Genomic DNA, 14,813 nt, shown 5'->3' on the forward strand with positions numbered 1-14,813 from the left:
TGAGAAAAAATTAATTTGAATTAAACAGAAATGAAAATGCACAAAAATATCATCATATGTCTGAGTATGTGTCTACCCCAACCAGCTACAGAGCAGATATGTAGGCCTAGCCTTGACATTCAGTTGACCTCTATAAACCATCACATACATGAACTTTTAAGCCTTCATAATTCAATTTTAGAGAAACTACACTTTTAAATATTGATGTATCTGGTATTAATATACCAGATTGATTTTCTAAAACATACATAAACTGAGTTGATCTCATGGCACTAAAGGAACAATTGCAGGCCCTCGTTTTAGCTTCAGTCCTCCATGAGAAGAATATCCGCACAAGCCTCGGCTTCAGCGACCGAGGATGCCCATATCTTGTATAACCGGCTGCATCTGGCTTCACACAAGAGTGCTGCCTGGGAGTAATAACTGCAAGCAGGAAATGTTTCTATAAAATAAGAAACTTTCATTCAAACTAACAATAGGTAAAGGAACAGAGTAGTGTCGGCCTGACCTATGCAAACCATCCAAGGATACAAAATAACTTTGTGAATAAATTATAATCCTGCAATCCCTGTATAAAAGCCCATCTCGAATTTCTTTATTGAGGCGACAAGTGCTGTACCTAGTTGCCTGTGATAAAGAAATGATTTAGCCTTTCAACTGTAATAACGTACCCTAGTTAAGTTCTAACATTACAGTGCCTCTAGCTAAAGCCAGAAACCCAGAGGGAATGCAGGACATGGAGCATAATTAAAGCTGCAGTTTAAAAAAATGAAAACGAAACCTGGCTTTTAATCCTTCTGCTCTTTTTATTTTTTATTTTTATATTCCTGCATGCTTCTACACATTTTGAGTTAGTGTTTTTATAAATCTCACTTGCATTAAGCTGATTTTAATCTCTTTTTGAGACAAATCTCCAACTGCTGTTTGGTGTGTTTAGTTTATCCTTTTAGGGGGAGGCTCATACAGCAATACCTGCTCCGCGCTAGGCATTCTGCTCTATCCTTGAGCACCCAACACTTTCTTCCAAAGAAGCGATGAATGAATGAAAATATTTATAAAGCGCAGGCTACTGCCTGGAGGTGTCTAGGTGCTGTACAGATCAGACAGGTGGTGAAATTTTGGATTTCCTAATTTGAAGCATAAAGCCAGGTTTTCAAAGATTCTCTGAACTCTAGTAGATATATAATGCTTTAATTCTTTCTTTTTGCTATTAAGATGACAATCTGTGTAATACTATGTTTTTGACTAGATGATGAAACCGAGGAAGACGCGGTAGATGAACAGGCACCCGTCGAAGAAGAGGAACCGGATGCAGAACAGCTCTATGAAGACTTGTTTGATGAGGGAAAGGAGGAGTTGCCATCAGAGGGTCAGTTTGAGGAGGAGCAGGAGGAGGAATATGTCGAGGACGGAGACGTACAGGTGGAACCTTTAGCAGCACAGGATCTTCACGGAGAACCAGAGCAGGAAGAGCCCGAAGGAGTTATAGATCATGTGGAAGAAGCCACCAATGATGAAACCGGTTAGTGTTCTTCTAAAACTATCTTCACCCATGTGTGCAGTGGGTAGAACAATTATTGAGATTCAGACAACTGTGTGTAAAGAGACCCCATTGCAAATTAAGTAGCTTGCTAATAAATGTTTTGAATAACTAATAATCGCATGCCAAACAAATATTGGCCTAATTTAGAAAGTCAACATCAAATTCATGTGGATTTTTATTCATCTATGTACTGTTTTTCTGCATAATCTGATCAGACAAATTCTGCGGTAATTTTGTGCATCCGAGTGCCATTTGTATTTCAAGAATGTGTTGGCGCCACATAAGCCAGTGGGTAGCTAGCTATAGGTGGCCGTAAAACTTTCAGTTGTGAGTCAAGCAGTATATGTTATCTTGTATCCTAGTTCAATTTATGTACAGCGACTTAAAATGACACCTACCAAATGAGCAGATATATTACTTTAATGATAACGTATGTTAACAAGCAAGTTAAAAACTGATCAACCTAAACTTATCCTGAGAAAACGTATGGTCATCCCCCCACATCGGGATATAAACTCGAACCAAAAATGAGACCATACGTTAGTAGCACTTTCACAAGTTAGACTGTCACATTTGAAGTACTACTGAAATATTAAGTAGAGCGAAACCGCTGCAGCAAATTTGTTTGTTGCAGGTCATGGACAGACATTTACTGTAGTTGTAGAGGCGGCCTGATTATAGTTCAGCTTATGTGGACTTTAGGGCTAGCCCAGCTGCCATCAGACCTTGAGGAAATGTATGTTTTTGGCGATATCTGGGGAAACCTAATTCATACCCAACAACTTTTTTTTTTTTTTAACTGCAATAATGTACTCGTCTCCTGGATGAGACAAAAATTGACTTGAATTAAACAAAAATGAAAATAGACAAAAATATGCAGAGGGCGTCCTATGTCTCTGCGTATGTATCGACCCCCAACCAGCTACAGAGAAAATGTGTAGGCTTGGCATTCAGTTGACATCTATAAACCACCCATGATATGTTATTCCTTCAAAATGAAATTTTAGAGAAACCTCCTGTTCGAGGCATATGAGCTGCAGATCACACACTGAGGATAAGATCGCCATCTGGTGTTGGGCTCGGATGATTGCAGGTTGTTGTTGTCTTCGGAAGAAGCCTTTGGTCACGAGATTGGTGACTCCTCCCCTGGACAACAGTGCGCATGGGCATCCACTCCATCGTCAGATTGTTTTTTTCCGCCATTGGGTTCGGATGGACTTTTTTCCGCTCCAGCAGAAAACTTCCAGCAATCGAATTAACTCTTCAATCTTCATTCCATCGACATCGAAATCAACTTGGACCGGTTCCGGAAGCGGCTGATGGACAGGACACACTTTAAAAAATGCCCCCAGTGTGGAGCGAAGTTCCCCCACAGTGATCACCACGAGGTTTGTAACCTCTGCCTGTCGCCGGAACACAACGAATCGAACTGTCCAGCTTGTGCCGCTTTCCGTTCCAAGAAGACCCTCCGGGACCGAAGAGCTCGACGCCATATTATGGCCAAACCAGCTCCAGAACGGGGAACATCTTTGCTCAGGATGTTCCTGAAGATGACACCGAAGATCTCGATCGTGTCCGAGGCCGACTATTCCGATGACCTCATTACTCCAGGGCAGCGTGTGAGTACCACCCCCCCTGCCCCTACCCCATCCAAAAAGACATTGGTCAAGACTCTGCCAGCTGGGCCCAGTCGCGACTGAAAATCCTCTTCAGAAGCCCCGCCCTCGGGCCCGGCTCCGAAGACATCTAAGCCTGTAGGTGGCTCGGGCTCGAGCAAACCTCATGTTATTGTACCTATAACACCTTCGGCACCGAAAACTCCACTGTCGGCACCGAAACAGGCTTCAAGACCGAAATCTCCTTAGGCACCAAAACGTTCCTCGGCACCGAAGTCTCCACCGGCGCCGAAACGTTCTTCGACATCGATGCCTAAAAGTCCCTCGGCGCCGAAGATTCCATCGGCGCCGAAGATTCCATCGGCGCCGAAGATTCCATCGGCGCCGAAGATTCCATCGGCGCCGAAAAAAGTTCATAAAGACCCGAAACGGCCATCGCCACCACCACTTTCGGAGCCGGATGAACTTTTTCGCCCAGATCCTACTCAAAAGCGGATCTACATCAATCCCAAAACCGGACATGTGACTGCCGTCCCATACAAGAAACAGAAGCTGGACATCACACCACCTCCAGCTCCCATACGGAAGAAGGACTGTGCTACTTCACCACTTCGTCCTTCCTCTCCTGTGTTACCTCCTAACCCGTCCCCCCCCCTCCTCCTCCTCCTTCTCCTTTACCTTTACCATCTCCCTCTCATTCACCTCCTCCACAGGATGATAATAATGACTTGGGGGGAGGGGCGGACCCTGATTTATTTAATTATCCTCTTGATCCAAACGACCCTTTTACGTTCCCAGACATCGCACCAGTAGATGACTGGTCTTATCCAATGCCTGACATGCCTGACCCCACTACCTACCCCTCCAAGCCCTTCCCTCCTGATGACCATTTGGGGTTTGGCCAACTGATAAATAGGGCAGCAACATTCCATGGCGTCACAATGCACACGGACGCCCTTGAAGAGGACTTACTCCTCGATACTTTTGAGCAGTCACAAAAAACTGTTCACATACTGCCCATGATTAAAGGGGTTATAAAGCATGCCACTGAAGTCTTTAAAGACCCTGTTAGAGCTAGGGTTCTCAACCCACGCATCGAAAAAAAAGTACCGCCCAGCCCCGCAGGACCCTGCATACATTAAAGCCCAGCTCCCTTTAGACTCCTTGGTCGTATCAAATGCCAGGAAGCGTGTTAACTCACAGACAACTGGAGAAACGCCTCCCCCGGACAAGGAGTCTAAGCTTTTAGAGGCCTCAGGCAAACGAGTCGCCGCACAGGCGGCGAACCACTGGCGTATTGCCAATACCCAGGCCCTGTTAGCCCGGTATGATAGGGCGCATTATGACCAACTTGAGGACCTTATGCAACATCTGCCTGAGCCCTTTAAATCCCAGGCTACTGACCTCATTCAAGAAGGCAAATTAATATCTAATGCCTCCATTAAATGCGCCTTAGATGCGGCAGACACCGCTTCTAGGGCGGTCAATACTAGCGTCTTACTCAGACGACATGCCTGGCTCCGTATTTCTGGTTTTAAACCGGAGGTTCAAACCACAATTCTAGCTCAACCTTTCAACCAAGAGCAGCTATTTGGCCCTGCAGTGGACACTGCATTAGAAAAAATGAAGAAGGATAATGAGACTGCCAAATCTATGGGAGCACTGCAGTCTCCACAAACCCGGGGTTCCTTTCGTCGCTCCTTTTATAGAGGCTCCAAAAATGTGGGAACTGAGACCACGTCCACCTTTAAAAATTCTGGACAAACATCCCCTAACAGAGGATATTTTCGAGGAGGTTATAGGGGAAACAATAACAAAGGTCGAGGGCGGGGCAATAACAACACCCGCACCTCCCCAGCCACTAAACAGTGACTTGCCACCACTCCCCCCAGACCATTCCACTCCGGTCGGGGGGCGGCTCCAACAATTCCTACCTGTCTGGACTTCCATCACCACAGACAAATTATCCAGTCTGGCTACTGCCTCGAACTAATACAATCCCCCCCAAACATACCACCCAAACAACGTCCAATGTCCTCACATCATCTCTCTCTCCTCAAACAAGAAGTTCAATCCCTGTTACAAAAACATGCGATAGAACCAGTCCCTCTTCAACATCAGGGAACAGGGGTATATTCCCTATACTTCCTCATTCCCAAAAAGGACAAAACATTAAGGCCCATACTGGATCTCAGACTACTAAACCAGTATATACAATCAGATCATTTTCATATGACCACCCTCCAACAAGTCCTCCCACTATTACAACAGGGAGACTTCCTTGCCACATTGGACCTCAAGGACGCGTACTTTCACATCCCTATGCATCCCGCTCACAGAAAATATCTACGATTTGTGGTAGATGGGCAACACTATCAATTTACAGTTCTCCCATTCGGAGTAACAACAGCACCCAGAGTGTTCACCAAGTGCTTAGCAGTCGTGGCAGCGCACCTCAGAAGGCAACAGATCCATGTCTTCCCCTATCTGGACGATTGGCTCATAAAAGCCAATACTCACCAAAAATGCGTTCTCCACACTCATCGCACTATTCAAACCCTCCACAATTTGGGATTCACTATCAACTACCCCAAATCCCATCTACAGCCTTCCCACTTACATCAGTATCTAGGAGCAACCATAGATACATCCAAAGCCATAGCTTATCCCAGCACTGCCAGGATAGCCAGTATACAAAATCTCATCTCTCAATTTCAAACTCATCAATCTCTTCCAGCAAGAGTGTTCATGCAGCTCCTAGGCATGATGGCGTCATGCATCTCCATAGTCCCACACGCACGACTTCAAATGCGTCCCTTACAGGAATGTCTAGCACAACAGTGGAACCAAGCTCACGGACAACTTACCGATCTGGTGTTGGTGGACAGTCGCTCACTTCGCTCACTGAAATGGTGGAACACCATCAACCTGTCCAAAGGGCGGCCGTTCTTAGAGCCTCTTCCACAAGTTGTGCTAACTACCGACGCATCTCTCACGGGGTGGGGAGCCCACCTCCTTCACCATACCATTCAGGGCAGATGGACCAGTCAACAAAAACTGCTCCACATCAACCACCTAGAACTCTTAGCAGTGTTCCTGGCACTAAAATCCTTTCAGGTACACCTAAAGAACAAAACTGTCCTCATACGCACAGACAACATGACAATGTATTATATACAGAAGCAAGGAGGGACACATTCTCTCCAACTGTCCCAACTGGCACAGCAAATCTGGAGATGGGCAATTCCCCAAAACATCTACCTGTTAGCAGAACATCTCCCAGGAATCCACAATCAGGTGGCCGACCTCCTAAGTCGCCACACACAGCAGATCCACGAATGGGAATTACACCCCAAGGTTCTACTCCCATTCTTCCAAAAATGGGGACAACCAGACATAGACCTGTTCGCCACTCCCGAAAACACAAAATGCCCAACCTTCGCCGCCAGGTTTCCACACCCACAGTCGAAGGGCAATGCCCTATGGATGAACTGGTCAGGCAGTTTTGCATACGCTTTTCCGCCTCTCCCACTCGTTCCATTTGTGGTACGCAAACTGAAACAACAGTCGCTAACACTAATACTGGTAGCCCCCACTTGGGCACGTCAACCGTGGTTCACCACACTTCTGGAACTATCTTTAGTTCCACATCAAAGGCTACGCCTCTCCCCGGATCTATTAACCCAGAACCATGGAGAAATCAGACACCCAGATCCTCAAACACTGAACCTAGTGATCTGGCTCCTGAAGTCTTAGAGTTCGGGTACCTCAACCTCCCTCCAGACTGTATGAATATCATAAAGGAAGCCAGACGACCTACTACTAGAGCATGTTATACCGCAAAATGGGAACGATTTGCCATCTACTGCGCTAATAATAACATACATCCATTGGATGCTTCCATCCAAAACATCATTTGCTATCTACTACACTTGCAAAGATGCAATCTAGCGTATTCCTCTATACGTTTACACCTAGCAGCCTTGGCAGCCTACTTGCAAAATAGGCAACACCTGTCCCTTTTTAAGGTACCAGCCATCAAAGCGTTTATGGAAGGTCTCAAAAGAATTCTTCCCCCAAGATTACCACCTTCCCCAGTGTGGAATCTCAATGTTGTTCTAACAAGACTTATGGGTCCCCCATTTGAACCTATGCACAAATGTGAATTACAGTTCCTAACATGGAAGGTAGCTTTCCTTATCGCAATCACTTTCCTACGAAGAGTAAGTGAAATACAAGCCCTTACGCTAGAGGAACCTTTCTTACAACTACACCGTAACAAAGTGGTTCTTAGGACAAACCCTAAATTTCTTCCAAAAGTGATTTCCCCTTTCCACCTTAACCAATCAGTAGAGCTACCGGTCTTTTTCCCTAACCCAGACTCCGTAGCTGAAAGGGCCCTACATACCTTAGATGTCAAAAGAGCCTTGCTTTATTACATCGACAGGACAAAACCTTTTCGAAAGACAAAACAACTCTTTGTTGCTTTCGCACCACCACATAAAGGCAATCCCATCTCCAAATCCGCTATAACCCTGTGGATAGTTAAGTGCATCCAAATATGCTACCAAAAGGCTAAACGTACACTTACAGTTCCCCCTAGGGCGCACTCCACGCGTAAAATAGGGGCTTCTATGGCCTTCTTAGGTAACATTCCCTTAGAAGACATTTGCAAGGCAGCCACGTGGTCTACCACGCATACCTTCACTAAACACTACTGTGTTGAAGTGCAAGCCAAACAACAGGCCTCAGTGGGCCAGGCTGTCCTAAAAACTTTATTTCAAACTGCTGCAACGGATACAGGTGACCACCGCTAAGGGGAAGTACTGCTATATAATCTATCCTCAGTGTGTGATCTGCAGCTCATATGCCTCGAACGGAATCTTACCAGTATGCATCTGTTCTTGGCATGTAGAGCTGCAGAGTCACACACGCCCACCCGCCTCCCCGGGACCTGTATCTGTTCCAGCATCTGTCTTACTTAGACATTGCACATGGACATCCTTTCTTTTCATTCCTATACACTCCATCTTTTCCCATCATGGCGAAAAAACAATCTGACGATGGAGTGGATGCCCATGCGCACTGTTGTCCAGGGGAGGAGTCACCAATCTCGTGACCAAAGGCTTCTTCCGAAGACAACCTGCAATCATCCGAGCCCAACACCAGATGGCGATCTTCTCCTCAGTGTGTGACTCTGCAGCTCTACATGCCAAAAACAGATGCATACTGGTAATTAGCATATTCCTTTTTAAAATATTTATGTACCTGGTATGTAAACAGTTTTTCTAAAGCATACTCCTACTGAAGCGGTCTTATGGCACTATGGAAAAAGGTACAGTACTTTGTGTTGCCACACTTGGGGGCACAGGCATCAAGATAAGAAATTGCGCTTCCTTAATAGCGATTTTTAAGGAATCGCTATTTAGGAGTCGCAATTTCTTATGCAAAAATAATAGCAATTCCTACACATTCCCTAATAGCGAATCGCAAATTGCGATTCACTATTGGGGAATGCTTTCCCATTCATTCCTATGCACCTAGGGGCCCGTAGGAATGAATCTGAAAGCATTCGCAATCTGCGATAATCAATTGATAATCGCACGTTGCGAATGCAATTGCAAGGTTGCTAGGGAACCTAAGGCCCCCCTGATGCACTCCCAACAAAGGTAAGTGTTCCCATGTGGCGCACACACATGCCCTAAGGGCATGTGTATGCGCCACATGGCACTTAGAAAAATGCAATTTTGTGCATTTTGCTAAGGATTTGCAAATTAACACTAACTTTAAGTTGATGTTAATTTGCAATTCCTAAATGCAAAGTCGCATTTTGAAAATGCTTCTTGCATTGCATTTAATTTTGCGATTACCTTTAGGGTTGATGATTCGGAAATGGCATTTTACCGGTCGCAAACGGGCTGATTCTGCGAGTTGGCACGTTTGCAACTGGTAAAAAGCTTGATGCATGTGCCCCTTGGTATCCCAAGTGATTTTTTTAAAAATCTTTATTTAAAGTTCTAGTTTTTCCCTTTTTTTAAATGGAACATTCATTTTCACTTATTCTCCTTGCATTCATAAGGTGGTGCCACCACATTTCTTTATACAAAAGGTTGGCACGTTCAGCAAATAAGAGGCGGTTGAGTGCAGGCTGTGTCCAGAATACTATTGGTTGAACTTTTTGTTTAGGATCAGTGGGAACTGGTTCTGCTATTTACAAATTAACCACACTCAGTGTGTTCGATTCTATAAGCTTTCATACTTGGAGAAATTGCAGAGAAATTCACGGAAGACCTGGTTGAATTTTCTGAAGTTGAATGGTATTTTTACTGCTACTTTTTTTCAAAGTAAGTTGCAAGATTGGCTACATAAGCCTGTCCTCCCCACATACGCCTAATTTCCAAAACTCAGGGTTGAGCATAGAAATGCATTAGGTGTATTTTAATACAATTTCGTATTCAAAAGGATAAAGCAGCCTTCAAAGATCCCAGAAGACTAGAAATTATCTTTGTCTGCCATTATTGCATTTTTCTGACTACTGTAGTGGGACTGGCCACAATTTCATAGATGAAAGGTACATCAGGCCCTCCAAGAATGGTAAAGCCTTCAAAGCAAGACCCTTCCCAGACTGAACGTTTAGCTCAAGAAAATTTGTGGGCATTGACCAACGAACTGCAGTGGGAACGAATGATAGCTGAAGTTGCACCACCCTGTTTTTCAAACTCCAAATGAGCATACATAAAACATATATTTAGTAGAAGACTTCAAGGGCTGTCAATAGATAAATGGCATAGTTGAAAATTAGCCTTAGTAAATGCAGTCTTGCAGGCTTTGTCGTGAACACAAAGGGTGTAATACCATTAGTCTGGTTGAGAGGATTAGAAAGGTTCTACCAAGCTAAGAGTTTTGCTTCACACGCTCACCTTTCATATAGATTTTGAAAAAAGTTCCTCCTTGTCAAGTTTTGTCTGTAGGAAACGGAGTGCTGATGCTCAGCAGTTGAAGATCACACCACTCGTGCAGATTTTCATCTTCAAAATCTCCAAAATGTAAGAGCAAGATCGCGTGCAATGCCCCAGTCCGTAGTTTGATGTTATGAGACAAATATGACCTACATATATACTTGTTGGTGCCTACCCAGCACGTCTTTGCAGGTCATGACTGTAAAACTTGTGAATGATTCTTCTTGGGTCTTGACACAAACGGACCTTTTGAGTCATCGTAAAGGGTACATTGAAGACCCATTTCTTTACAGACCTTTGTAATAATGCTATTATCACCTGCAGTTCTTCCTTGACTCTTAACTTGTTAGTTGGCCATGGCTTATGGATTTTTATGGTTCACTTCTCTGAAATTAGTGGTTTCTTGTATTGGCAATGCTCTGACTTGCCATGCACTTAAAACAAGATCAATTAATGCATGGTGCCTACATTTTTTAAGAAATGTTAAATTAATTTGCTTGACCAGCTCAGTTTCAGACACTCCATTAGTTTACTTGGGCTAGACTCATAGCTGCAAAACCATAAGACAGTCCGATTGTATGGATGATAAAGTGCACCAGTCTGTTTCATTAACTTATGAACTATGGCATTCAAAGTAATTTCCTGTTCTTTTAGAAACTGAAGATGATGGTCACAGTAATGCAGAAGTCTTTGAAGAAGATGAGCCGGCTCCGGCCGAAGTGCATGGTGAGCACATGAATTTCTTACTTGTTAAAAGAGATCATGGAAAATAATGACTTGCTTTGAAAAGTACAACAGAGTTGCACGTTTCTGCACAAAACACTAACTTTATAAGAAATAATATTAGAGGAACATATTGCTGTGCAATTTCCTTCTTGTTGTATCTTTTCTTCATACCACTATTTTCAAAAGGATATAAATAGTTTGATAGTGAATGCATTTATTTGCATAGTTGCACATGTAATTCTAGGGCCCGGCAAGTTCATGAATACATTGAGTAAGGCAGGAATGTTAATTGATTTGTGTACCATATGCCTCCATTAGAGTTGTCCCACTAAAATATCTGGTTTATTGTCGAAGCTAAATCCCTCTTCACAACTTTCCCAAAGATTTTGGTTTTGATTTAGAGACCCATGGATGCTACTCAGTCACTTTAGAGAATGAGTATATAGGTTTCGATTCACCTGGCCTTCATGGACTTGCCCAGTGCTTTTAACACTGTTAGAAAGGGTAAGCTATGGTCGTTGATGGGGGGAAATGGGATTTGAAGAACCCCTAATCACCCTCCTACGTAGGTTGCATGAGAGTACTTCTGTAGCGGTTCGTTTTGGACCAGGAGGAGAGAAGACCAGGCCGATTGCCTCCAAGGAGGGGGTTCGCCAGGGTTGTATCCTGGCCCCCTTTCTATTTCTTATATATACAAATGGTTTAGAGGCATTCCTGATTAAACAGCAACTGGATTTTCCAAAAATAAATGGCAAAACGGTCCCCTTGCTATCATATGCCGATGATAGTCTTAATGACCTTGACGGCCAATAGCCTACAAAAAGCTCTTACCGCCTTCACTGATTTTATGTTAGCCCTGGACTTCAATGTACATTTTTGCAAATCATTCGTCATGGTCTGCGGCCCAAAGAAAACTAAAACCAAGAAATGTATGGTAAAGAGAAAAATTATTGAGAAGGTGCCCAGTTTTACTTAGGTAATGTTTTAGCAATAAATTAAACTGGGATGACCTCGTTATGGTAAGTGCCCAATAGAATAGCAGACTGATAAAGGGGATTTTCCTTTTTTCCTGCAAATTGGGACACAGGCCGGTAGCAGAGATGATAACTTTATATAAATCAAAATGTTAATCTGTAGCTACCTTCGGGGCTGGAGTATGGGGTTATCATAAGAGCTACCAGATTCAGATTTTAGAGAATATATTTTTAAAAAGATTATTAATGGTTCCTAGTAACTCACCAACATTATTATGCCATTCTGAGGTGGGCCTGCAATATGTGAAATACAGAATAAGTATTGGCCAACTCATCCTATGAGGGAAAATCTGGTCCTCAGAAGACCTAATATTCCCTAGGAGTATACTTGGGGATTGTATGAACATGGACAATGCAATGTCACTCCCTCGGCTATCGTATGTCAATAACACCTTCCGTAAGATTGGACTAGAAGAATATTATAATAACTCAGAAATTATTCAGAACATCTGGAAAATGGTTATTAAAAATGCATACCGTATTGAAATAAGTATTTCTAACCAGGATCGGGGAATGTTGGATGCTAAATCATCAGCAATTTTACCTGTCTTTTACTTTGCACGTACAATCGCTTTTTCTGATGACTAGACTAAGACTTGGCACGTTGCACTTTTAGCAGCCTATCCTAAACCGGTTGGTTGGTGAGAGACTAGCCCCCTGTCCATGCAATAATATGGCCAAACCGCGCACAATGCACTGTTTTGTTCATTGTATGCAGTACCTAGCGCACGCTTTATAAAGCCCTTATTGAAAGCTATTCAGCCTTGTTCCTATATGGAGTGCTTTGATCATTTGAGATCATTATCTACGGATGCAATGTGTAGTGCAGTGCTTAGTTCAATTAGAATAGCACTTTCAATCCGAAAACGCTATGAACTGTGAAAGGAAGCGAAATTTTATATTTCTTGTAGGTCCTTTTAAGAATCAATTAAATGTATAAATTGTGTTGTCGAAGGTTGGGATCATTTTAAAACTGAGTTTTGCTGGTATATTAATAATAATTGGAGAATATGTTCATTTTTAATAAATGTTTTTAACTGTATTTTTATATATATCTTGTATGCAAACTTTTATGATTCACAAGAATCGAATAAAGTTATGTTGATGATGAGTATATTTCTTTGATAACCCGTGTGGTATTCGGCGAACTTGATATAGGATTTTGTGCAAAATCTAATTTATTTTTCCTTGATAGTGTCTTTACCTTACAATGAAAGATTAAGATCAGACTATCTGTTACAGTCCTTCACATGGACCAGGCAACTGCTAAGATTAAACATTACAGTATTTATAGAATTGGGTAAAATATTTAACCCCACATGTTAGATCTCCTTCTGGAGGGGAGGGGGTATTTGATTTGGCAATTCTTTAAAATGATCGATTGGAAGTATGCATAGCCTCAACCTTGGATAAGTTCTGCTCATAACTTGAGACTATACCCTAACGACAAGCAGTTGGTGTACGGAACGTCCAGGCATGGAGAGCAGTAACAAAACGTTATTTTCATACGCCAACATTGGCCCTACCAAACACTCCCTATAGGAGTATGAACTTTAAGCGATTACATAGAGACTGACACAAGTAATAAAGATTTAAGCTCTGCATTCTTACGGTTGAAAATCAGACTAATAAAGTAAGTCAGGCAGTGGAAACTTTCCAGTGACTTCAAAATAAACCGAACCCTGTCAAATGCCTTTCCCTCATCCAGTCTAACTGCTGCACTAGAGATATCAGTGTTTATTGAAAACATTCTTATGGTCTAGATCTTTTCGAAAGACCATATCTCCCTTTATTGAAGCATGTTTTTGATGAGTTAAAGTTAGACGTAGTACTGTGCAACCTAAAATTTTGTATCCTAGTTGTTATTTTAAGGTTTAGCTTTCCAAAAGATATGGGGCCAGTAAACAGTGCATTGAGCCCTGACTGTGTCTGGTTTTGGGACTGAACGGTTTTGAAAAGTGAATAGAGCTGATGTCATCAATTTTGGCTTTGTACATTGAATCAAAATCTCAGTATACATGGGGATCTAGATCAAAACTACTATTGTAATAATATTTGGCATGAAATTTGTTTAGAAACCTATCCAACCAATATAAATTGCACATCTTCATCAAACTCATAGCCTCACAATCTCCTGTTCACTTATAGGTATCTGGAGACTGCTTTGACAGTTCCGACTGACAGCGGGTCTGCAAACCTTTATTTTAAAGTCCCGTTCCATATTAGAGACATATTGAGGTACCTCCTCTGTATACAGTTGATTGTTATGTGCAGCGAAAACGATAACCACTCTTGTCAGTTGTTATTATTCCATATTCATAAGCATGTGAGCGAACCATTGGGGTGCCATGTCAACCTTTCTCATTAATGCTGTTAATAAATTATAATGCAAATTCTAAATACCTATTTAACATTTAATTCAAGTCGCACTCCTTCGAGGTAACATACGTTTGCACATCCTACAAAAAGACAAACTTCTTTTCGTTTGGGTCAAGGCAATATATTCATAATGGTAACTAATTAATCTTACCCTTGTATGGAATGATTGTATGCATTTGGTACGGCACTAATTGTCATTATGATCTCTCATCTTGAATCCGGTCTGGTGATTGGCATTTTCGCTTTGCAGTGAAGCGCAAGTTTATTATTGTCCTGATTAGTTTAAAAAAAAGTTTCAAAAAATAAACAAGCTGTGGTTATTAACCCAGCTGTTTTAATCTTGTTTTGTCTGTATGTAATTATTTGGTCATTGTGCATAAACACAATATTTGTATTCTGTTTTTATATCCCCATAAAATGTAAAACAATGATATCTCTAACAACATAAATGTTTCTTTTGTTCTTGAGCAACCTCCATATAATGTAAAGGAAACACAAACGCATTAGTTTCCTGGTTGATTTCTAGGTCGAAGCCTACCAGGCAGCGCAGCTGTGT

At 42.4% G+C, this 14,813-nt stretch overlaps 1 protein-coding gene across 8 annotated transcripts in view; it reads left to right on the forward strand.

Annotated features, from left to right (window-relative positions):
* Window positions 1-14,813, forward strand: part of ASPH (aspartate beta-hydroxylase) — a 675,802-nt gene that overhangs the window by 237,344 nt on the left and 423,645 nt on the right. For all 8 annotated transcript variants that reach the window (XM_085605545.1, XM_085605551.1, XM_085605546.1 and 5 more), the window contains 2 exons: window positions 1,250-1,522; window positions 10,773-10,844. In XM_085605545.1, coding sequence (XP_085461671.1) covers window positions 1,250-1,522; window positions 10,773-10,844 — 345 coding nt within the window. The remainder of the gene's footprint in view (window positions 1-1,249; window positions 1,523-10,772; window positions 10,845-14,813) is intronic.

Source organism: Triturus cristatus, chromosome 5_1 (genome assembly GCF_964204655.1).
Source record: "Triturus cristatus chromosome 5_1, aTriCri1.1, whole genome shotgun sequence".
NCBI classification, from domain to species: domain Eukaryota; kingdom Metazoa; phylum Chordata; class Amphibia; order Caudata; family Salamandridae; genus Triturus; species Triturus cristatus.